The 24,284-nt window shown below is 44.3% G+C and overlaps 1 protein-coding gene across 3 annotated transcripts in view; it reads left to right on the top strand.

Moving 5' to 3' along the window:
* The window catches only part of TJP2 (tight junction protein 2), a 180,351-nt gene that overhangs the window by 142,005 nt on the left and 14,062 nt on the right, over nt 1–24,284 (top strand). For all 3 annotated transcript variants that reach the window (XM_069763654.1, XM_069763665.1, XM_069763643.1), the window contains 5 exons: nt 5,239–5,449; nt 15,950–16,140; nt 18,595–18,690; nt 18,770–18,849; nt 20,640–20,850. In XM_069763654.1, coding sequence (XP_069619755.1) covers nt 5,239–5,449; nt 15,950–16,140; nt 18,595–18,690; nt 18,770–18,849; nt 20,640–20,850 — 789 coding nt within the window. The remainder of the gene's footprint in view (nt 1–5,238; nt 5,450–15,949; nt 16,141–18,594; nt 18,691–18,769; nt 18,850–20,639; nt 20,851–24,284) is intronic.

Raw genomic sequence — 24,284 nt, 5'->3', positions numbered from 1 at the left:
TCAAACACATGTGAATAAATACACCACTTTGCAAGCTATAACCCGAGAGAGTGCGGCTGTTTTCTCGCTTATTTGACTAGTATTGGGTTCTTCCCAAGTACAGCCTGCACCACCTGATTTGCTGAGTGTGGTCCATTACCTTGAATTTAGTGTCCTGTAAGTATGAAGGGAGTCTCTCAGCAATCTATTGTAAAAAACGATCTACGAATTTGCATATTGGTTCACACGTTACCCATCTAATATATAAAGCTGAATGTGTGTGTGTGTGTATGTATATATATATATATGTATGTATGTATGTATGTATGTATGTATGTATGTATGTATGTGTGTATGTCCGGGATTGGCATCTGCACCATCGCAGCTACAGCCACAAAATTTTGCACAGTCACATGTCTGGACCCCGAGAGCGTCATAGGCTATGTTGTGAGGTGAAATTTTAACCCCGCGCTTTCCAATTCAAACAATTTTGCCCCTATCTACATAATGGGGAAAAGTGAAAGGAAAAGTGTTGTAGGCAAATTGACAGCTGCCTGATATGAACAAGGGGGACTTAAAGAGTGAGAGCGATGGCGCCAAAGAGTATATACCGTACAGTTGCTAAGGTGGGGCCCCAACATGGGATACTCACCACACACGGGGATATGAACACACACAAAAGGCGCCACACACTGCCACGTGCTTGAACACATATACCACCCTCAGCACACATTTCACCACACATACACCAACCTCGCCACATAAAAGTCGAAACACAAAAGTCGCCGCTCAAAACTCGCCACGTGCAAAACTCGCCACATGCAAAAACTAGGCTCACGCAAAACTCGCCACAAGTGCAAAACTCACCTCATGGAAAACTCGCCACACGCAAAACTTGCACACGCGGAAAAATTGCCACATGCACAAAAGTTGCAACACATGCAAAAGTTGCCTCACACAAAACTTGCACATACTCAAAAGGCACCACACATAAAACTCGCCACGCGCAAAACTCGCCATGCGCAAAACTTGCTGCACACAACTTGCTACACTAACCTGTCACATGCAACTCGACACACAAAAAGTTGCTACACGCATATTGCCACACGCAACTCAACACACACAACTTGACAAACGAAACTCGCCCTAAAACACACACAAGTCTGGTATTATCCTTCAAAAATAAAAATCTGATTAATAAGCAGACAAACTACAAGAGCAACAAATGTACCATATAGGAAATACACCAGCTGTCAGTCACATGACCTGTCTATTATGTGTATGTGTGAGCTAATATATACTGCCAGGAGGAGGGCTTCCTGTTGGCTGGGGATTTATCAGGCTGCCAATTTAGCTTACAAATACTGAGGTAAAAATACTGAGCAAATAACGTGTGGACGAGGTCTAATACAGGAGGAGATGACACACAGGTATATACTATATACAGGGGAGATGACACACAGATATATACTATATACAGGAGAGATGACACACAGGTAGAAAAAAATAGAAATATAGACAATAAAAAAGAAAATATAAAGCAAAAACATATAACCATACATATATGAATACAATGGGCATAATAACAATGTAAAGCCGCACTCTTAATTGGATCCACATCTTCTGACATCCTGCTGGAGAATCCGATGAAAGGAAAGGACTAAACCCCATCACAGAGTCGTAGGACACAACCAAATCTGTAACAATCTAAAAATAAAAAAGATAAGTTAAAAACAAGTATAGCAACAGCTCGATGACCGACCGCCACCAATCGCACCAAAGCCAAGGATCACAAAAAAGGCGCAAAACTAATAGTTTCATTTAATCCATGGGGGTGGACCGTGTTCAAGGTCCACATCCACCTCGTCTCGAGCCGTGCCAACCGTTGGGAGATGTTACCCCCCTAATGCCTGGCTCAATCATGTCAATCCCCTTGACCCGCAAGACACTGCTATCACAGCTATGGTGGGACTTAAAGAGCCTGGGTATCGTTTTAAGCATATTTGGATCCATGACATTAGCTGCCGCTTCAATCCCAAGCACATGCTCACGCACTCTTGTCTTAAGCTGTCGAGTCGTCAGCCCTATATAAATTAAGGGACAAGGACAGACCGCATAGTACACGACGTTCCTGGATGTACATGTGATGGATTTTGTAATTTTAAAGCTCCTTAGTCCAGACGAATCCACAAATGTATCCTCTCTAGATATATTACGACAAGCCACGCAACGGCCACAAGTGCGACAGCCAACTCTAGGGTTGGCAGATACGACCCTATAGCTTATATATATATTTTTTATATTGTATATAGCTTAGGACTCTTCAGTCTGGTATTCTCTCCCCTCCCCTCCTCTTTTCCCTTTTCCCTCGTAATGCTATGTTTTGTTATATATTTACTTACGTTTTTATGTGTCAGTTATTGTCCTTGATGGGTATCGGAACTTTCAACATTTTGGTTTCACTTTGGGCTAAAGCTCTGACTGCTGCGGCGCTGCCTGTACGCATGCGTGCTTTGGGCTGGCTACCCTGGGCGGCTAGTGGCGTCTTTATGTGGTGTTGGTTGCCATGGATATGGCGACGCCTCTGCATGCCGCCGCCGCCCAGCGTTGCCGGTGTCATGGCTACGCCTGCGTCACTTCCGGGTATCGTCCCGGCAGTCATGAGCCTGCTTGTTCTTAAACCCCGGCTTTTGGAGTTTACCTACACGCCCCCTGACGAAGGAGCTTCCGCTCCGAAACGCGCGTCGGGTGGGCGTGCGGGACCGGACCCAGGCTATCCTTGAGTGCCCCCCTGTGACAGGTAAAGTCCAGCTGCACTTGCGGCGGCTAGCCCGTGTTATTCCCGAGCAGTTCTATCAGGGGTCTGACGGCTCTATGAGGCTATGGGGGAGGGACACACATATGGGCCAGCTCATTTTGTACGCACTTATAGTGCGGTTCTACAGGAATAGTGCTGGTATATTGTAGTTAGTACTGCTCTAACGCCTGATAATTGTATTCCACTGAGAGTTACTCTAGGTCAAATTTACTCTGGCATTTCAGAGCAGAGGTAGCGTGTCAATGTACTATGCACAAGTCACACTTTAACCAGCTTTTCTTGTGTACCCATCTATCAGTATATGTGTGCCTTTTTATGGTAGCCTGCGTGTTTTCTCCGGTCTGCACGTCTTTTTGTATGGCGGCGGCTTGTTGGGTCTATCGCCACCAGTGAGTCACAGTGTACCATTACTGTCCAAAGTTTTTATGATTGTTATATTTCGTATTGTGTTAATAAAGATAGTTTATTTTGATTATTTACCCAGTATTGGTCGTCTTTTGTGGTTTCCACACTCCCCCCCCCCCCCCCCCCCCTTTACTTAATAAAAGAGAACCTAGTCATGTTTGGTGTCTATGAACTCGTAATGACCTGAAGAATCATAATGCCAGGTCAGTTTTAGCATTTAGTGAACTCTGCGGCAAAAGAACAGTGTGGGATTGCACTTTTTTTGCTATTTCACTGCACTTGGAATTTTTTTCCCAGTTTTCTAGTACATGACATGCTAAAACCAATGGTATCTTTCAAAAATACAACTTGTTCCGCAAAAAATGAGTCTTCACATGGCCATATTATTAAATTAATTAAAAAAGTTATGGCTCTAGAAAGAAGTGGAGCAAAAAGAAAAAGAAAAAACGAAAAAAGCTCTGGGGGTGAAGGGGTTAAATAATCGTATAATGTGATTTTCTGTTTTTTTGTTTGTTTTCTTTTTGTTTATTTTTAGATTGTCTCACAGTTGGTGTACCTATGATAAAAAATTACAGACCTCTCCATTTTTTTGTAGGTGATAGAGCTTGCAATATCAGCAGTGTATCAAATACTTATTTTCCCCACTGTAGATCAGATGAGTGTTATCCGATGTTTTATGGTTTAGCACTCGGAGCAATAGTATTCTATGGGTCAGTGCTGATCAACGTTTTTTTGTCTTTTTCTTATGCTGATTTGGCATGAGAAAAAAAAATGCAGCATGCTGCAAGTAGATATGCTAATTGGATGACACGCACCCACACAAGTAGTCTATGGGTGCGTGCTAAACACCGTACTGTACTCTGATGTCGTATCCGATTGCTGCAGACTCGGACTAAGAAGATCGAGAAATTAAGTTCTCGATCTTCTCCGCAACTGTGCTCGGCTCACACTAAGCTGACGCTGCTAAAACTTTGTGCAGTGTGTGAGCAGAGTGTCATTAACATCAGCCATCCAATTCTTGCGCAGAGAGAATATATGATCGTGTGATCCTGGCCTAAATGTGATAAGCTGATTCTGAACTCAGCCATATCCCAACTTACAAGGAGGTGTTCACACTTATGCAACCACATTAGTTTTGTTTTTTTCTGCTCAAAATTATTTTTCTCAATTATTTGATCAGATTATGGGTGGTGATAAAGGTGGAAAAAGTTCTGAAATGATTCTTGTTCGTAGGATTATTTATTTTTACATAATAAAAACATACATTTTTAACAGGTGTGTGTTGACTATATCCACTGTATATTGTACAGTTACCATGCAGTAGATTTTTTTTTTTTTCTCTTAAAATCCACATGGAGTACTTAAGAAGAAAAAAATATATATATTGGCACCACTTTCCACGTGGTGCCATAATATGGAAAGAACATTAGAATAAACCTACCATTTTCGTGAAAAGGAAGGAAAGGCATAAAGGAATGACTGAAACTTCCTTCTTTTATATACACATCTGTGTTTGGCATTGCCATTCATTATTGTAGTTGCACCTTATTTGAAGTCTGTTTTACATGTGCTTTTTGGTTTTTTCCCTGCTTTGTGGACAGAGCTGGTGATTCCCAGATGGTTTCACTTGATTTATGAATTGTGACTTTTTAAAAATTTGCTAAGTAAGGTGCAACTTTACTCCATAGTTTCCCTGAGTATTTTATGCATTTTTTTTTTTCGAAAAGTCACATCTGTTTTTGAAAATGATGTAACTTTAAGCTCAAAAAGTCTCAAAAATGGTTAGACTGGTAAGATGCCTTTAAGAAAAAAAAACAAAAAAAAACTTTGCACCAATTTCATGAACTACATGCAACATTTTGATGAATTTGGTGTAATAAATGTCAGTAAATACAAGTATAGTGACTTAAAACCCCCCGCAAACGATGAATCTGGGACTGTCTAGGTCTTTCTTACACAAGTCTTGACATCCTCAATTAGGTTTTTTTTTGTTTGCTACTATGTTAATTTCTGTCTTTTTTTTCTTTTTTTTTTAGTATATAAAAACATACTTGCCTGTGGTCGAGGGGATTCATTCTTCATACGAACTCATTTTGAATATGAAAAGGAAGGGCCACAGTTCCTGGCGTTCACAAGAGGCGAGATTTTTCGGGTGGTTGACACACTGTATGACGGGAAACTGGGCAGCTGGCTGTCTGTTAGGATTGCGAATGAGCTGGAGAAAGGCCTTATACCAAGTAAAAGCAGGTATTTTCCATTTCCTAAATGTTTGACTTTTGAATCTTAGTTGTACTTTTATCTACACCACATCTTTGATTTCTTTTCTTAAGCTTATTTTAAGTCCCTTTTATGTTGCTCTTGTGTTAGAATTACGGTAATACTTCTCTTTGGAAGTGGTAATTAAGGCATATTGCCTTTTCATGGAGATAACTGTACTGGTGTTCATAGCCACTCAGTGCTTTCTGTCTCACCTATGACATTGATGTACATACATTTGGCTTCCCTTCCTGCCTGAATCAAACATCTCACTCAGCTTCCGACAGTAGGACATAATTGGGTATCCTGGGTAGGTGAATTAAACAAATCATTAAGTAGTAAGTAACTTAACATTTAAATTTTAGTAAATTTTCATAAAGCAAAGCTAACCTCATATACACAGACAGATTGTCCATTTATACCCTGGATGACAGTTGATAGTGTTAGCTCTGCATTCTTTTAGGGCCTCACATTGATTTGTATTGGTTAGAAAGCTATATTAAAGACACTTTTAATTCATAGAAAGGCTAAAACTATAATTGGGACGATACATTGTTTTTGTCATGTGGAGCTTTTTTCGTTTTTTTTTCTTTAAACAAGTGGGATTGACTACATGTACATAGATCACTTACTAACTACACTTGTTCCCAGTATTTATTTCTGCTCTTTCTCCAGGGTTTACCAATGTAAAGATTTTGCAAGTGATTCCCAATGGCTCTGAGATCCAGGGATGAGTCTGTGAGACAGGGTTGGCAACTAGATATACCATATACAGTATACTCGTGTATAAGCAGAGTTTTTCAGCACACTCTTTTGTGCTAAAAATGCTCCCCCTCGGCTTATACACAAGTCATTGTCTCAGTTTATGGCGGGTGAGGGGGAGCCGGGGCTCACAGGAGGCAGGAGCCGATGGCTGCGGCTAAGGCTTGTGCCCACTGCTAAAGAGAAATGAATATTCACTGCACTGGCAATGAATATTAATTTCTTATGGCGCGCGCGCAGTTACAGCTGCAGCCACCGGCTTCCAGCAGCTGCCGGGCTCTAACGGGGGCCCGATCATTACAGTAATGAATATTCACCTCTCTCCACTCCCATAGGCTGGAGAGAGGTGAATATTAATTACGTTAATGAGCAGGGACACGTGATCGTCCGGCCGCAGGAGCTGTGGAAGCCGGAACGAGATGCTGCGAGGGTGCGCAGGGTCGGTAAGTAGGATGTGTTTTTTGGGTGTTTTTTTTTAAATGCTTTTCTTATGGGGTCCATAAATACAACGATGGGGATGGGATGGGAACAAGGAGCCATGCATACAAGAATGGGAATACGGAGCCATGCATACAAGGATGGGAATAAGGAGCCATGCAGATGAGGATGAGGAACCATGCATACCAAAATAGGCATTAGGGGACGATGCATAACTGGCTTATACTCGAGTCAATACGTTTTCCAAGGCAATATTAGGTGCTTCAGCTTATACTCTGGTCGACTTAGTATATATGGTATATATTTTTTAATATATGTAGAGTCTTCTCAAAAAATTATAGACATTTTTTACCATCACACTAAATTAGGATTATACGTGATGCTTATCTATATACCACAAATTATATAAGAAGACGTTAGCAGCATTCACTGTGAACTGTAAAAGGGTTATAAATGGTCGTAAAAATGTGTAGAAGTCTCCCTAGCTTTACCCGTTAAAGACTACCGATACGCCTTTTAACGGCGGCAGTTAAGGGTACTTATGTGTCCGTGCCGCTTTTTAACGGCGCTGAGAAATAAGTGTATGGCGCCCTCCAGAGTTGGAAATTCTCTAGAGAACATGATTTGGGTCGGTAACAGAAAAACGGCGACCGCAGAATGAGTCCGATCTCTCATTTAATTTCTCCCTCCTCTGATGTGATCGCACATCATAAGAGAGAGAAATGGGGTCTCCCGATTCCCCCCCTCGCGTCTTCTATTGGGAGAAAATGGCGGGCGCATGTGCATTGCGCCTGCCGAGATGTGCCGGCCAGCATCTGGCAATAATGGGACATTTTTCGTATTGGTTCATTTTGATCACAGTGATCAAAAAAAAAAGCAAACCCCCCTTTTCACCCCCTTAGTTAGGTAAAAATAATAAAATAAAAAAAAATATTTTCTCCTTCGCCTCATTGGGGGACACAGACCATGGGTGTATGCTGCTGCCACCAGGAGGCTGACACTAAGTAATACAAAAAAAGTTAGCTCCTCCCCTGCAGTATACACCCTCCTGCTGGCTCCCAGCTACCCAGTTCTTGCTTAGTGTCCGTAGGAGGCACACGGACGGGTCTGCTATTCAGACCCAAAGAACTCTTTTTTACCGTTTTTTACTTTTTACTATGGTCGAATGGGGCGACGGATTCTTTCATGTTCCGATCTCCTCGAACCAACAACAGGCGAGCACGGGAGTTTTACCTCTCCGTATCCTCTCCTGCGACGTGGGAAGCCACTGCCTGAGCTGATTTTAGGGGCGACGGGCCCCTTCAAGGGCACCGATCTCCCCCCCTCCCTTATCAGACGAGCACTGGAGTTTCACCTTCAGTATCCTCTTCTGCAGCCAGGCCTATTGCCGGACATTCAGCCCTGTCCACCAGGTTTTACCCTCGGCTGTACAGAGGCACCTTCCAGCGTGGCGTCCGAGCAGCCCCCACTGCATCACCACTGAAAAAGCGGATGATGGAAGGAGGGAGACGGTTCCTCTCCACCCCCCTTTTGCAGGGATGGTGGATGGAGGCTTCCCAACCCTGCAGTCCCATCTACCTGGGCACAGCTCTGACCTGCAGCATCTGCCAATATTGGGGTAAGTGCTGTGAGATTTCGTTCTTTCCGGCGGTCAGAGGAGGGCTCCATAGCGGCAGGGTCTCCACAGAACTTCGCGGCCTTTTTCCCCCTCTCTGCGGGTGCGCATCGGCCGAAGCCATAAATTTAGTCCCCGGCTTCGGTCCTGTTTAGGCCGCATCCCGGGAAGCCCCGCCCACCGCCAGCAGCCTTCTAGCGGCTCCGCCCCCCTATTCAGGCGCTTCTCGTTCCAGACGAGATCTCGGCGGCCATCTTCTTCCTCCTCCATTGCCGGTCACTAGTTCTTCTGGAGGGGGCTGCGGCCGGCGGTTTTTCAGCGCTGAAGTCAGCGCTATTCCAGACGGGGGACTCAGAATCTGAGTAAGGTGAATCGCCCAATATCTCCCTCCCTCCCCCCCCCCCCCCCCGGCACGCATCCCGGCAGCATTAAGGGCTAGCTTTCCCTGTTTTTTTATATACTTCAGGCCTGCAATCTCTGGTGCTCCTGCATCTACAGAGTGTATAGTACAGTGGTAAGGTGTGCAGGCTTGCAAACAGAGAGCTGTGAGTTCCCAGCAACGAAAGTTAATTTTTAACCTCCGGTCTCATGACCTCATTCCCTGGTATTTGATACTCTGCCCAGTAGTCGCTGGGCCCATAGGTGCATCCCCAGCTTTCCATGCCTTTTTAATAAACCCAGGACCAGCATTCCCTGGTTTTAAGGGTCCCCTAGTTTTAAAAGGGTCACATCCCCAGCATTCTCTGCTCTGCCAGAAGCCGGTCACCTTTTCCTTAGTACTTAATCAGGCCAGTATGCCCTGGTCTTAAAGGCACATGGCCAGTATGCCCTGGTCTTAAAGGCACATAGCAAGTATGCCATCGTCTTAAAGGCACATGACCAGCATTCCTGGTCTTAAAGGCACATGACCAGCTTGCTGGTCTTAAAGGTACATGTCCAGCATTCCTCTCATGACCAGTATTCCTGGTCTTAAAGGCACGTGACCAGCATGCCCTGGTCTTAAAGACTCGTGACCAGTATACCCTGATCTTAAAGGCACATGACCAGTATGCCCTGGTCTTAAAGGCACGCGACCAGTATTTCCTGGTCTTAAAGGCACATGACCAGTATGTAAAGAAAAGCAAAAAGCCAGCTCACCAGGCAGCTACAGCAGGTGCACGGAACTTCCACGTTGATCCACGTAGTATAAATAGAAAGACGAAAAAGGGGGGTATGTTCCAGCTCCAAAGTTTAAAATTAAGTCCTTTATTGATACATGATAAAAGCGTAAGCTGAATAACTCTCCACAGCACAATAGGAAACGAGCTCGTTTCCTATTGTGCTGTGGAGAGTTATTCAGCTTACGCTTTTATCATGTATCAATAAAGGACTTAATTTTAAACTTTGGAGCTGGAACATACCCCCCCTTTTTCACATGACCAGTATGCCCTGGTCTTAAAGGCACGTGCCCAGTATGCCCTGGTCTTAAACGCAATAACCAGTATGCCCTGGTCTTAAACGCACATGACTAGTACGTCCTGGTTTTCAAGGCACATGACCAGTATGCCCTGGTCTTAAAGGCACATGTCCAGTATCCCCTGGCTTTTAGAGGCACATGACCAGCATGCCCTGGTCTTAAAGGTACACGACCAGTATGCCCTGGTCTTTAAGGCACGTGACCATTATGCCCTGGACTTAAAGGCTCAGGACCAGTACGCCCTGGTCTTAAACGCAAATGACCAGCATGCCCTGGTTTTAAGGGCACATGACCAGTATCTCCCGGACTTAAAGGTACATGACTAGTATGTCCTGGTTCTTAAGGGCTCATGACCAGTAGGCCCTGGTCCTTGAAGGCACTTGTCCAGCATGCCCTGCTTTTAAAGGCACATGAACAGTGTGTCATCTTACTAAAGGCACAAGACCAGCATTCCCTGGTCTTAAAGGCATATGACCAGTAACCCCTAGTCTTAAAGGCGCATGACCAGTATTTACTGGTCTTAAGGGCACATCATCTATCCTAAGCTGGTCACCCTAACTGAGCTCTGGAGCACTCAACATGCTCCCTCTCCTACAATGGGAGCCGTCGGCCAGCAGGGGCCGCAAGTATTCTAGAAAAACGTACAGGTTCTAGAAAATCAACAAATTGACGGGTGATGCACTGGACAGAAACCTCTAAGTAGGATGCCATACCTGGTCGGAATTTTATGGGCGACGGGTCCCTTAAAGGGCTCCGATTTCCCCCCACACCTTCAACAGACGAGCACACGGAGTGTCGCCTCCATGTATCTTCTTCTGCTCCCAGGCCTATCGCCAGAAAACCTGCCCTGTCCACTCGGAAACCTCAATTCTGGGGATGTACGGAGGCACACATTTGTGGCCTCCCAACAAGGAGGGTTTTCCCCCCTTTGTATCAGATGCAAGAAAGCGGACGATTCCTCTCTACGTTCCTGTTAAGAAGATGGTGGATCGAGGTTTTTCCTTATTTTCTTCTCTGCACGACGATGGCAGAGACCTGCTGGTTACAGTCCCGCATTCTGCCACTTGGCAGACTAACCGGGCAGAATTTCTTGTGGTATTCCTACCAGTATCCTGGCCGGTGTATCATCAATTAATATACCACAGACGGTCGGATAGCAAATCTAGTTCGTTCCGTCTTCTGGTTTCGGGCACAGCGCTCTACCCTTCCTTAGCCACCTCATGGGTTGCTTGACCAAAGGGAGGGAATGAAAGTCTCCGGGTCACAGACCTTAACTTCTTCGTTCCACAGTATAGCTGGCCAATCAAATCTTCTGAGCAAGGGATCGTATCTCTTCTTCAGACTCAACCAGCAGTGGAAGCATTGTCCAGGACAGTCTAGATCTAAGGGATCTTGGTTCCAAAATGGAGGGAATGAAAAGTATCACCATTCCTGGACCTCAAACTTCTAACAACCTTTGACAAGGCCCTTTCTTTTTTCGGATGGAGTTCCTCCGCTCAGCCATTACTTCAACAGTAAAAGGTGTTTTTTTTTCCATTCATCGTCTTTCGGGATTCTTACCCTCACATGCCTATTTCTCCTCTCTACATTAATCTCTTCGCCTTTCCATTCGCGAACAGCATTTTCACGACCTGGCCCTTCGGCCTGGCTACCACACCAGAGTGGTCGCAAGGGTCATGACGGCTGTCATGTGCTTCTTGCACCTTAGAAGCATGGTCGTCCTGCCCTATTTGGTCGACTTTGTAGCCGCTCTCCTAGGACTACACTGAGTCGTCTATATCACTTGCAATTACCTCTCTACTGGGCTAGCAGCTAAACTTAGACAAGTTTTTTTCCTTCATTCCCAGCCCAGCAGATCCTCTTTGAGGATGATCCTGCCCAAGTAGGATGGTTATTCTCTCTCGAGTCTAGGTCGTGGCCCTTCTACAGGGAGCTTGCGCACTTGATCTCTCATTCCCTCGGTTCATTCAATTCGCTAGGAGGGTTCTGAGGGAAAGGACGTCAACGGAAGCAGTTTCCTTCGCTGCGCTCGTTTTCTGCAAGTCAATCAGGCTCTCAAAGGGTAGTCTCTGAGCTCCTTCCTCTTCCAGAGCCTTCTCCTGGCCCAATGGCTATTATGAAATACCATTGCCAGTTTTCTTCTCCCGATCATCTCTCTGTAGATCCGAACGGTACGGCTATTCCTTCAGCAGGTCCTCTGCCTTCTGGCGGGTCTTCAGTTGGATAATGCCACGGCTGTGCCACAAGTTAACCATCTAGCAAGTACCCACAGTCAAGTGCGATGACTAAGGTACCTCGCACTCTCTGATGGGCCGAGATCTATCTTCAGGTGATCTCAACAGTTCATTCCCTGGAGTAGAACACTGGGCGGCAGACATCTTCAGCCGTCCGGGTTTCTCCTCTAGTGAGTGGGAACTTCACTCGGAAGTCTTCATCAGGCCTGCCTTCACTGGAGTACTCCAGAGGTAGTTCGGATGGCGTCCAAGCTGAACGCCAATGTACTCCAGTTCATGGTTTGGCCTCGCGATCCAAGTCCATCGCAGTTCATGCTCTGTTCTTCCATGGTACCAATTTCCATAACCCCTCTTCCACTACGTCTGAAATCTTTTCGGAAGCGGGTAGGGCCCCAGTGATCCCAGGAGACCCGCACTGACCATGTCAGGTTTTTCTCGCTTACGGTACTAGTATTTTTCAGTCTTATTGCGACAAGCTGGAAATATGGTCTATCTCGCAGGGAGCCTTAACCTGTAGTTCTTCCCTACCGCGTACCGTTAAATCCGTGGGACCTTAATGGTTCTGGGCATCTTACAGTGGACTCCTTTTTTGATCCAGATAGACTTTTCTATCAGGGAGGGTCTCTCCCCTTCTTTCTCTGCGTTCTTGTCCTCCTGATGAGTCTTCAGATCTCGACGCTCTGTCCTTTATCTTTTTTCCTTATTACCATCAAGGCAAGGTTGCCCTCTAGCCATCCCCTTCCCTCGTTGCCAAGGGGTATTATATTCCCACTGTTGCAGGGGCATCGTCCTCTCATCTCCTTCGGCTCTAGTCCACAAAGCGGAATGGGTTCTCCATAATCTGGAAGAAGCGAGTGCTCCGAGTGGGTACGTATCGAGGACGACGTCCTTCCAAAGGTTGGACACTTTACTCGAATTTTTCGATGGTAAGTAGGCTTCCTGACGGTCGCAGGAAGGGTTTAGCCGTTTTCTTCGGCCATGTTAGCCTGGTGGATTCTTTTCTCCATCCAGGAGTCCTTCCGTGCTAGATGTCAGCCTTTCTCCCTGTCTGTGGGCTCTAGGCGCCAGACGTCGACAAGCACGACCGCAAGCTTGCGAATTCCTCCAGGCCGCATGCATTCTTGAAGCACTATAATTCACTCACTTCCACAGATGTGAGTCTGGGCAGGCGGACTTTGCAGGCCGCGGTGGCGCACTTGTAAGTAGCGGCTACACGGCCTGAGGTGATGTTGTCCCCACCCAGGGACTGCTTTGGGACGTCCCATGGTCTGTGTCCCCCAATGAGGCGAAGGAGAAATAGGGATTTTTGTGTACTCACCGTAAAATCCTTTTCTCCGAGCCATTCATTGGGGGACACAGCTCCCACCCGGTTATTAGCTTATGCTTTGTTTTTATCTTTTGATATGTTATACTCTTATATATAATGTGACATGCTTTACGCTTAGATGTCGTTATTGATCTCCTACTGCTTTTGCACCGAACTGGTTAGCTGGGAGCCAGCAGGAGGGTGTATACTGCAGGGGAGGAGCTAACTTTTTTTGTATTACTTAGTGTCAGCCTCCTGGTGGCAGCAGCATACACCCATGGTCTGTGTCCCCCAATGAATGGCTCGGAGAAAAGGATTTTACGGTGAGTACACAAAAATCCCTATTCAATTAGGGTTGGGCTAAAGTTAGGGTTCAGTTAGGGTTGTGGTTATGGTTCGGATTAGGGGTGTGGTTAGGGTTATGGCTAGGGGCGTGTTGGGGTTAGCGTTGTGGTTAGCAATGGGATTAGAGTTAGGGGTGTGTTGGGGTTGGAGTTAGAAGTGGGGAGGCTCCACTGTTTAGGTACATCAGGGGGTCTCCAAACGCGACATGGCGACACCACTATTGATTCCAGGCAATTTTTCGTTCAAAAAGTCAAAACGGTACACCCTCCCTTCAGAGCCCTGCTATGCGCCCATTGGCTTTCCCCCACATATGGGACATTGCCATACTCGGGAGAAAATGGACCACAAAATTTGTTGTGCAATTCCTCCTGTTACCCTTGTGAAAATAAAAAAAAAATTGGTTCTAAAGTAAATTTTTTGTGAAAAAAGTGAAAAATGTTTCCTTCCACATTGCTTTAGTTCTCGTGAAGCACCTGGAGGGTTAATAAACTTCTTGAATGTTATTTTGCACACCTTGAGGGGTGCAGTTTTTGAAATGGTGTCACTTTTGGGTATTTTTTGTTATATTGATCCCCCAAACTCACTTCAAATGTGAGGTGGTCCCTAAAAAATATTTTTTTAAATTCTGTTGGAAAAATTAGAAATCGCTGGTGAACTTTTAACCCATATAATGTCCTAACAAAAAAAAAATTGTCTCCAAAATTGTGCTGATGTAGACATGTGGGAAATGTTATTTATTAAGAATTTTGTGCGATATGACTTTGATTTAAGGGTACAAAAATTAAAAGTTGTAAAATTGCCAAATTTTCTAATTTTTTGCCAAATTTCCATTTTTTTCAAAAATAAAGGCAGGTAATATCAAAGAAATTTTACCACCAACATGAAGTACAATATGTCACGAATAAACAGTCTCCGAATCATTGGGATACGTTGAAGCGTTCTAGAGCTATAACCTCATAAATTGACAGTGGTCAGAATTGTAAAAATTGGCCTGGTAATTAATCACAAAATTGACTGTCATACGGAGATAAAAAAAAAATCCCAGACTCCTCAAATGTCTTTTTTTTTACATGCAGGGGAAAAAAAAGTGCTCAAGCCTACTGTGAGAGTGGGTGCTATTTATGATGCTGGCAGGTCATGGCAATTTCCTTACATTGATTTAGAACTCTGGAAAACCAGATATAAACACAAGATACTTAGAAAATGTCTATCCCTATTAACAATTGGACCCACAAGTGGAAATTAAATCTATATTTTGTATGAACTTAAATATTCACGACGAAAGGAGGAATAGATCCTGCAGCTCATCAATACATACTCGATTTTTCTTACATTTCTAAATACAATAAGTTTTATATGTTTATTGTGGGAGCTTATTTTACCTCATACTTTTTACCATAAGGTACGGTAGGGTAATTACCCCATTATGAAAATTAATGTATAAAACTTTTTACAAACTGTTTTTTGGAGTACTATTTTTAGGAAAAAAACTATGAATAATTTGTGAGACTTCCTTGCACAACACTATTTAACAAGAATAAATGAGTGAGAGAGTGCAAGTCACAACTTGGTGAGACTCTGGAGCTGTTATGTCCAGGAATACCGTAATTACTCTGTAGTGACTCGCATCAACCAAGCAAAAGCGCAGTCACAGACTCAATCTTTGCAAGCCACCACTGCTAGGCAAGTCCTTAAGAGCCGGAATATTCTTCATCCACTTCCACAGGTTATGAGGGCTTTACAGAGCCCTTCCCAGACTGTCGTAGGATAGCTGGCATCTGGTAGCGCGGACGACGTGAAGTCTGGTACAAGAGTAAATCCAAAGGTAGCAGCATAAAACCCAAATGAAAACTCTAGGACAAGAGTTAATAAAGAAGAACCAATAACGGTAATAGCAACTACTGAGAAGCAAGCAGAACCCAACCCGGAAGCTCTCACTATACCACTATACACGGGATCTGAATAAACAGCACGGAACTGGATTGAAGCAGATTTGCGCTGGCTATTTAAGTCAGTCCCAAGTCTCCTGGGCTGCGAAATATGTGGGTAGCACGGCATCCCTTGTTTCTATACCGCTCACCACGTCCACACATGAGGCACCATCGTGTGTAGTCACACCACCAAAGTGCACGATAGCTCTGCTTCCAGTGCAGAGAGACCGGTGGAGCAGTCTAGAAACCAGAGGAGGACAAGTGAGTCCACAGCAGGTCTTTCTATCAGGAGCACAGCCTTTCATATAACTGTTTAAATATGGCTCTCAATGACTTAGATTTGTTGTTTGCAAATAAGATGTTTGAAAAATTTTTGATTTGTGTGAATATAAATATTATTTCAGAGCGGATCAGTTGGCCAGTGTACAGAATGCACAAAGAACAGGAGCGGCTGGAGACCGTGCAGATTTTTGGAAGAACCGGGCCCAAAGGGCTGGTGCAAAGAAGAATGCCAAGAAGGGTCGTGATGATCTAAGCTCAGTGACATGGACAAGTACCAGATTTCCTTCCTATGAAAAGGTTATGTTGAGAGAAGGTAAAAAATGTATTTAGTTAGTCATCCTTCATCTTTGCATATAAATTTGTCAAACCATATTGAAGCATAGTTTGTATTTTAAATAGAATTTACTAAATGCTATTTTTCAAGATTTTACATTGAAGAAAAAAAAAACACTTTAAAGATTAAACCTGTCATCAGGTTTTCCCCATATAAAGTACGGCCACCACCATTAGGTCCTCTTTTACAGCATATTGGAATGATGTGAAAAATAAAAAGTCCACAATCCCCTCTGCAGAGCTGAAAAAAGACCTTTTATGATACTCAATGTCTTATCCGATGAGCGTCTCTGGTCTTGATCTGGTGCCTCCTCTCTTATGATCGCTGTCCTGCTTCCTTGTTTTGTGTGTATGACTAGTCCTAAATCATCCACACACAGTGTCCCCATCGCATTCCTGCACATGCGCAGTTCTCTGTTCTGCCGAGGGCAGACCAAAGTACTGTAGTGTGCATGCATAGGGAAAGGCCAAAGAGAGCTGTTGACCTGGAAATGAAAACTGCACATACATATTAAAGGGAACCTGTCACCCCGTTTTTTGAGATATAAATACTGTTAAATAGGGCCTGCGCTGTGTGTTACTATAGTGTATGTAGTGTACCCCGATTCCCCACCTATGCTGAGAAATAACTTACCAAAGTCGCCGTTTTCGCCTGTCAATCAGGCTGGTCAGGTCGGGAGGGCGTGTTCACAGCGCTGGTTCTTCCTCAGCTTTACGTTGGTGGCGTAGTGGTGTCCGCATGTTGAGGTGACTAATCCCCTGCGCCCACGTGAACAAGCAGCGCGCGATCTGCGCTGTCATCCCTTTCGTCGGTGGGGGCGGCCATCTTCCTGGGGCCGCGCGTGCGCAGATCGAGTGCTCTGCTGCACGGGGCTTCAGGAAAATGGCCGCGGGATGCCGCGCGTGCGCATTAGAGATCGCGGCGGCCATTTTCCCAAAGCCGAGATGCAAACTCGGCTTTGGGAAAATGGCCGCCGCGATCTCTAATGCGCACGCGCGGCATCCCGCGGCCATTTTCCTGAAGCCCCGTGCAGCAGAGCACTCGATCTGCGCACGCGCGGCCCCAGGAAGATGGCCGCCCCCACCGACGAAAGGGATGACAGCGCAGATCGCGCGCTGCTTGTTCACGTGGGCGCAGGGGATTAGTCACCTCAACATGCGGACACCACTACGCCACCAACGTAAAGCTGAGGCAGAACCAGCGCTGTGAACACGCCCTCCCGACCTGACCAGCCTGATTGACAGGCGAAAACGGCGACTTTGGTAAGTTATTTCTCAGCATAGGTGGGGAATCGGGGTACACTACATACACTATAGTAACACACAGCGCAGGCCCTATTTAACAGTATTTATATCTCAATCTCAAAAAACGGTGTGACGGGTTCCCTTTAAAATACTGTATTTTTCGGACTATAAGACCCACCCTAAATTTTGGGGTGGAAAATAGTAAAGACAACGGTTTTATAATATGGGTCTGTCTTATCGTCCGAATTTTAAGGTATGTTACCTGAGGGCTGCCGGTGGTAGAGCAGGGTCACAGGAGGCATGGTGCCTTCCTTAGGAAGCCAGCGGCGGCAGAAGTGGGGCAGTGCTGCAGTCCCGAGGTATCCCAGCGGTGTGATGCTGCAGGTCCGGTGTCAGCGGTGAGGCAGAGCAGAGTGCGTTGCATGGAGCAGGGTCCCTTCCTCGGGATCCTGGTGGCAGAAATGTGGCGATGCTGTGGCTCGGTGCCAACGGTGAGCAGAGCTGAGTGCATCTTTGGTTTCTCGGCATCCATTTTCTGTAATCGGCGCAAGCGCGGCCTTCGGCGGCCATTTTCCTGAAGCCCACCGCCTCAGGAAAATGGCGCTCGGGAGACCCAGCTGAGTTCTCAATCCGCGCACGTGCCACGTCTGGCGGCCCACGACTTCAGGAAGATGGGTGCAGGGAAACCAATGAGGCGTTCCGCACTTCTCACCGCTGACACCGAGCTTCAGCATCGCCACACTTCTGCCGTCGGGTCCTTGAGGAAGGGACGGTACTACAGCACTGCTGTATCCCCATGGTAGGCCTATTAAACCACCAACTTTGTGTGTCTTAAAGTCTGAAAAATACGGTACTTTGGTCTGCCGTCGGCTGGGCAGAGAGAAGTGTGCCTGCACAGGAACGCAATGTGGACACTGTGTGGATAACTTAGGACGCATCATACACATGATTAGATACACATTCTAGTATGCTGTAAAATTGGTGGCCATAGTTTCTATGGTGAAAACTTTAAGCAGAAATGGCTGGATAGTAATTTGCTTATATTCCTAGCAGGCTGTGACTTGGGGAAGGAAACAGTATAGCACATTGGGAGTTGTTCTTCAGATACCTTTTCAGTTGGTGCAGGTAACTGCTCTAGAAGTGGGAATTTTACTGGGGCATTGCTAATATTGTTTTCTTCTTGTTACAGCTGGCTTTAAAAGACCTGTTGTGGTATTTGGTCCAATAGCCGATGTAGCCATGGAAAAATTGGCAGCAGATATGCCAGACTTATTTCACATAGCCAGTAAGTTAGTTTGTTTGCAGAGCCATGTGTGTATGTTACCAATGTTTAGAACATATTACCATACTCTTAACTTTTACAGAGACTGAACCTAAAGATGCTGGCTCTGAGAAGTCAAATGGAATAGTGCGATTAAATACAGTTCGACAGATAATCGAACAGGTGAGTACACCAGCAAGCTTGTCAGTATATAACATTACTCCTCAATTATATTAACCTACATAGATAAGGGGTATTCCAGTCTCGGCCATTCATAGCTGAGGTAGGAATTCTAGCATCTAAGTACAAGTCACATGAAGCCACACTCTTGCCTAACCGGATTTTGGATGCAGGTTATTCCCTTTTTAGTCATTAGAATGTCTGAGATTAGACTAACACTTTAATAATTTATATAAATCAAAAAAATAGACGGGAAGCTATATGCCATAAAATTACATGAACATTTTTATTGATACAATATTAAGATTCAACGTAAAACCAGTTAGTATGGGGACAGCAATATGCAAAAAAAAAAAAAAAGGTACACAAATTACAGGTGAATCATCATCTTTAAGAATGGAGCGGCTATTAGAATTGGAGTGAAGATTAAATATTTATAAATTTGTGGAGTAATGAAGCTTCCAAAAATCTTTTTTATATATCATACATAGTGAAGTAGTCCTAATATAACAAGCCCCATGACAGTGTTTGCAATATCCTTAGATATATTCCATTGTCAATCCCTATAATGGTAATTGCCTCCACGTGATTCAGCCACAGAAAAAGTATGAAAAAGTTTTCAATTAGTGCCTAATTATGGTGTATACAGCAAAAAAGTGTGCACTCTCTCTTGGAAAAAGCTTAAACGCGAAACGCGCGTCAGGGGTGCCACAGTCATGTAAAGGTACAGTACTCACTATCTTTACTTCCATCCCTAAGGTTTCCTATCCCTGTTCCTTACTATCATGCCCCCTTTTTTTTGGCTGTTTTTTGCATGTTGCTGTCCCCATACTAACTGGTTTTACGTTGAATCTTTTAGTATTGTATCAATAAAAATGTTCATGTAATTTTATGGCATTTAGCTTCCCGTCTATTTCTTTGATTTATGTAATGTTTGGAAGTGCCATGAATCTAGACATGGTCTACTCTCTTTGAGGTACTTTAATTGGTGGATTTCGGCAGAGAAAAAGGGGGTATCAAAGATCAAACTCTAATTACATCAGTATTTTCCTAAAATAGAGTATATATGCTAGAGGGATTATAGGCTCAATATTGGTCTGGTGGCAGGGAGTCCATTAGTTTGAGGGTGCAAAATATCTGTCTTGCCCTGGGTGATAACAATCCACTCTATGTAGTTGCCTATTTTAGCTATCAATATTTTTTGGTTTCAGCGGCCTCCACTAATGTAACAGTTCTTTTATACTTTCGGTAGACAAAATATTGTATTTTGTTAGAAAAATAATTTGAAAGGATAAAGATTTCGAATTACCTGGATAATGTATCACTTCCTCTTTGTGGAGGTTTCCAGTTGTTGAACCTGCAGTGTATGAATAGCAAAGTTGCTTTGCATACAGAAGCTAAACTGTAGAACTCAATGTTTCCGTGGTCCCCAGTAGTGCAGTCTCCACCAATCAACCGGCGCCCGCACATAGACCCACGCTGTCACGAGCAAATTAACTTTATCCCCCCAGGCCTCCTACACTGACTGAGAGCCGGCTCTAATCCTGAGCTGCTGTCAGTCAAGGCAGGAGGAGAGTGGGAGGGATAAAGTTAATTTCCTCCCCTGCATAGTGGGTCTGAATTCAGGCGCTGGGCGGGTTCACAACGCTGTTAACCTGCAGATAAATCCCATATCTGCAGTTTAATATAGTTTATTCAGGTGAAAGTTCCCTTTAACGGACAGATAAATAAATGAACCATTTTTTTTCTGTCTAGTTATAACTCCCTTGCTTGTGCTCTTCACTTTTGTTTAGGATAAACATGCTCTTATGGATGTTACTCCTAAAGCAGTGGACTTGCTCAACTACACTCAGTGGTTTCCTATAGTGGTGTTGTTTAATCCAGACAGCAAGCAAGGTGTAAAAACTATGAGGCAAAGATTGTGCCCAACATCAAACAAAAGTTCTCGAAAGCTATACGACCAGGCAAATAAGCTGAAAAAGACCTGTGGTCATCTCATTACAGGTAAGCAGGACATTATCGCTTTTTATATCATGTATCCTAGTTTTAGAAGTTGACAACACAACTCTATCTATCTATATACACTCAAAAGTTTACATACCCCGGCAGAATTTTTGCTTTCTTTGCCTTTTTTCAGAGAATATGTATGATAACACCAAACATTTTTCTCCACTCAAGATTAGTGGTTGCGTGAAGCCATTTATTGCCAAACTACTTTGTTTTGTCTTTTTAAATCATAATAACAACCCAAAACATCCAAATGACCCTGATCAAAAGTTCACATACCCCATTTCTTAATACATTGTATTGCCCCCTCTAATATCCATGATGGCTTGAAGTCTTTTGTGGTAGTTGTGGATGAGGTTCTTTATTTTCTCAGATGGTAAAGGTGCCCACTTTTTTTTTTTTTTTTTTTTATATATAGCAAAAGGCCTCAAGTTCCTGTAAATTCCTGGGCTGTCTAGCATGAACTGCGCGCTTGAGATCTCCCCAGAGTGGCTCAATGATGTTGAGGTCAGGAGACTGAGATTGCTACTCCAGAACCTTTACTTTGTTCTGCTGTAGCCAATGACAGGTCGACGTGGGCTTGTGTTTTGGATCGTTGTCACATTGGATCATCCAAGTACGTCGCATGCTCAGATTCTGGTCTGATGATTGCAAATTTGCCGCTAGTATTTGCTGATAACGTGCTTTGACCAAGTTTCCTGTGCCTTTGTAGCTCACACATCCCAAAACATCAGCGATCCATCTCTGTGCTTTACAGTAGGAATGGTGTTCCTTTCATCATAGGCCTTCTTGACCTCTCTCCAAATGTAACGTTTATGGTTGTGGCCAAAAAATTCAATTTTGGTCTCATCACTCCAAATTACCTTGTTCCAGAAGTTTTGAGGCTTGTCTCTGGGTTGTTTTGCGTATTGTAAGCGAGATACTTTGTGGCATTTGCGCAGTAATGGCTTACTTCTGGCGACTCAACCATACAGCCCATTTATCTTTAGAGGGAAGGTACCGCGTTTGTAGGTCATTAATAAATCACTGTAATGTAGCATAACATGCTGCTATAAGCAAGTTTGAAATGCATGTGAAACAGATTTCATGTGTTATGAGTTTAAAGAATGCACTGGGGGCTGACATCTTGGTTTTGCAGCAGTAGCAGGGCCCTATCAGTGTCAGATTACGGCACCCCATGGACATAGGAGATAATAGACCAGCACGGACCCTATCTGTAACATTGCAGCAGCATTAGCAGTGAGCTGGGCACGCCTCTGTGGGCTGCACAACTCACTGCTGTAGGTGTGACTAGCTGCCATTTTATTATAGCCCTGTGCTCTCTATCACAGGACAGAAGAAGCCCTCACTGCTCCTCTGTACTCCAAGCAGGCACACATCCTCTGCTCCTCACAGGTTGCCCTGTGTGTTTCTCCTGCCATGTCTCCCCCTCCCCCTCACACACAGTCCCTGTGATCTCCAGTAAGCTGCACTCACAGCCTGCAGAGAGGAAGGTGACACCTGGAGAGAGAGCAAGGCAGCTGACAGGACAGGGATTAAGGTGGGGGAAGGGGGATGGCAAGAATGTTATTCACAAAAAATGCTGCTGAGCCCACTGTGTTCTGCTCCTCTGTAAACAAGCTGTGCCTCTGATGCAGTAACGGCTGGTGATAGCAGATCACAGGGCAATCACACACAAAATAGTGCTGCCCTGTGATGCTGCTCTTCATTCTTACTGTTAGCAGAAAAATTGGGGCAGTAACTGCTGACATCACCATTTCCCTCCCCTTTTGGGTGGTCTAATATCCCTGGGGCAGAGCTGCTAAATCTTACTATAGCTGCTTGAGGTCTAAAACGGAAAATGCTCCCCCTAGTGATAAATATGTATATTTGTAGAAAAATATATAATATTTTTCATATAGAAATGTTTGCAAACAGTGCAAACATTGCATTAATACGTTTAAATTACTATTTTAAGCTTAATTTCACAAAAAAACAAAATGCAAGAAAACTGGTGGCATCTTCCCTTTAAGTGCCTCCTTATTTCCTTATTGTGCTTCTTGAAACAGCCACACGGCTAGTTTTCAGAGAGTCCTATATTTCAGCTGATGTTATTTGTGGGTATTTCTTTGCAACCCAAACAATTTTCCTGGCAGTTGTGGACGAAATTTTTGTTGGTCTACCTGTGGTTTGGTTTTTACAGAGCCCCTGATTTTCCATTTGTTAATCACAGTTTGAACGCTGCTGACTGGCATTATCAATTCCTTGGATATCTTTTTATATCCCTTAACTGTTTTATACAGTTCAACTACCCTTTCCCGTAGATGTGTTGACAATTCTTTTGCTTTCCCCATGACTCACAACTTGTCAGTGGCTGGATGAAAGATGCAAGAGTCTGTCTGGATCCCAGAAACTCACTCTGCTTGTAATCAGTGTGTGTGCATAAAAGCAAACAGGTCACAGGTGAGGATGTTACCTTTAGTAGCCATTCAAGCCCATATGTGTCAACTTCTGTATGTGTTATCAGGTCGAAATCTCCAGGGTATGTGAACTTTTGTTCATGGTTATTTGGATGTTTTGGGTTGTCATTCTGATTTAAAAAGAGAAAACACAGTAGTTGGACAATAAATTGCTTCACCCAACCACTACTCATGAGTGGAGAAAAAGTTTTGGTGTTATTTTTTTTCTCTGAAAAAAGGCTAAGAAAACAAAAATTCTGCCTGGGTATGTAAACTTTTGGGCACAACTGTGTGTATGTACGTATACAGGGGTTGGACAAAATAATGGAAACCTCAACAAAAGTTAGTTTAATATGATGTAGTTCCACCTTTTGCGGTGATTACAGCCTTAATTCTTCAAGGTATGGATTCATACAAGGTGTGAATTGTTTCCAAACGAATTTTAGCCCATTCTGCAGTTAAAACATCCTCCAGGTCTTTGAGCGACGATGGCGGCGGAAATCGACGTCTGACTTGAATCTCTGAAATCGACCATAAATGCTCAATAATGTTGAGGTCTGGGGATTATGGGGGCCAGATGAGATGCTCAACTTCAACGATTCTAGCTGTATGAATTGGTGCATTATCATCCTGAAAGATGGCGTTCCCCTCCGGGAACAGTGCTTGATCCATTGGATGCACTTGGTTGCCCAAAATGCCTAAATCTCGGCTGTTAATTCTTCCATGAAGGGATATCATTGGCCCGGCGGATCTCCACGAAATAGCACCCAAAATCATCACAGAACTTCCACCATGTTTTACGGTTGGGAGAAGGCAGTCTGGATGGAATAAATAGGGTAAACGATGATTTGTCTGAGAATATCACATGTTTCCACTGCTCGAGGGACCAATTCTGGAGGTTTCTACACCACTCTAAACGCTTGGAAACATTTGTCATTGAGAGCAGCGGTTTTCTAATTGCAGCTCTTCCGTGAAATCCAGATTTGTGCAGCT

This window comes from Ranitomeya imitator, chromosome 1 (assembly GCF_032444005.1).
Source record: "Ranitomeya imitator isolate aRanImi1 chromosome 1, aRanImi1.pri, whole genome shotgun sequence".
Classification (NCBI taxonomy): Eukaryota; Metazoa; Chordata; class Amphibia; order Anura; family Dendrobatidae; genus Ranitomeya; species Ranitomeya imitator.
Note: the sequence above shows the minus strand (reverse complement) of the source record. Positions and strands in the feature narration are given on the sequence as shown.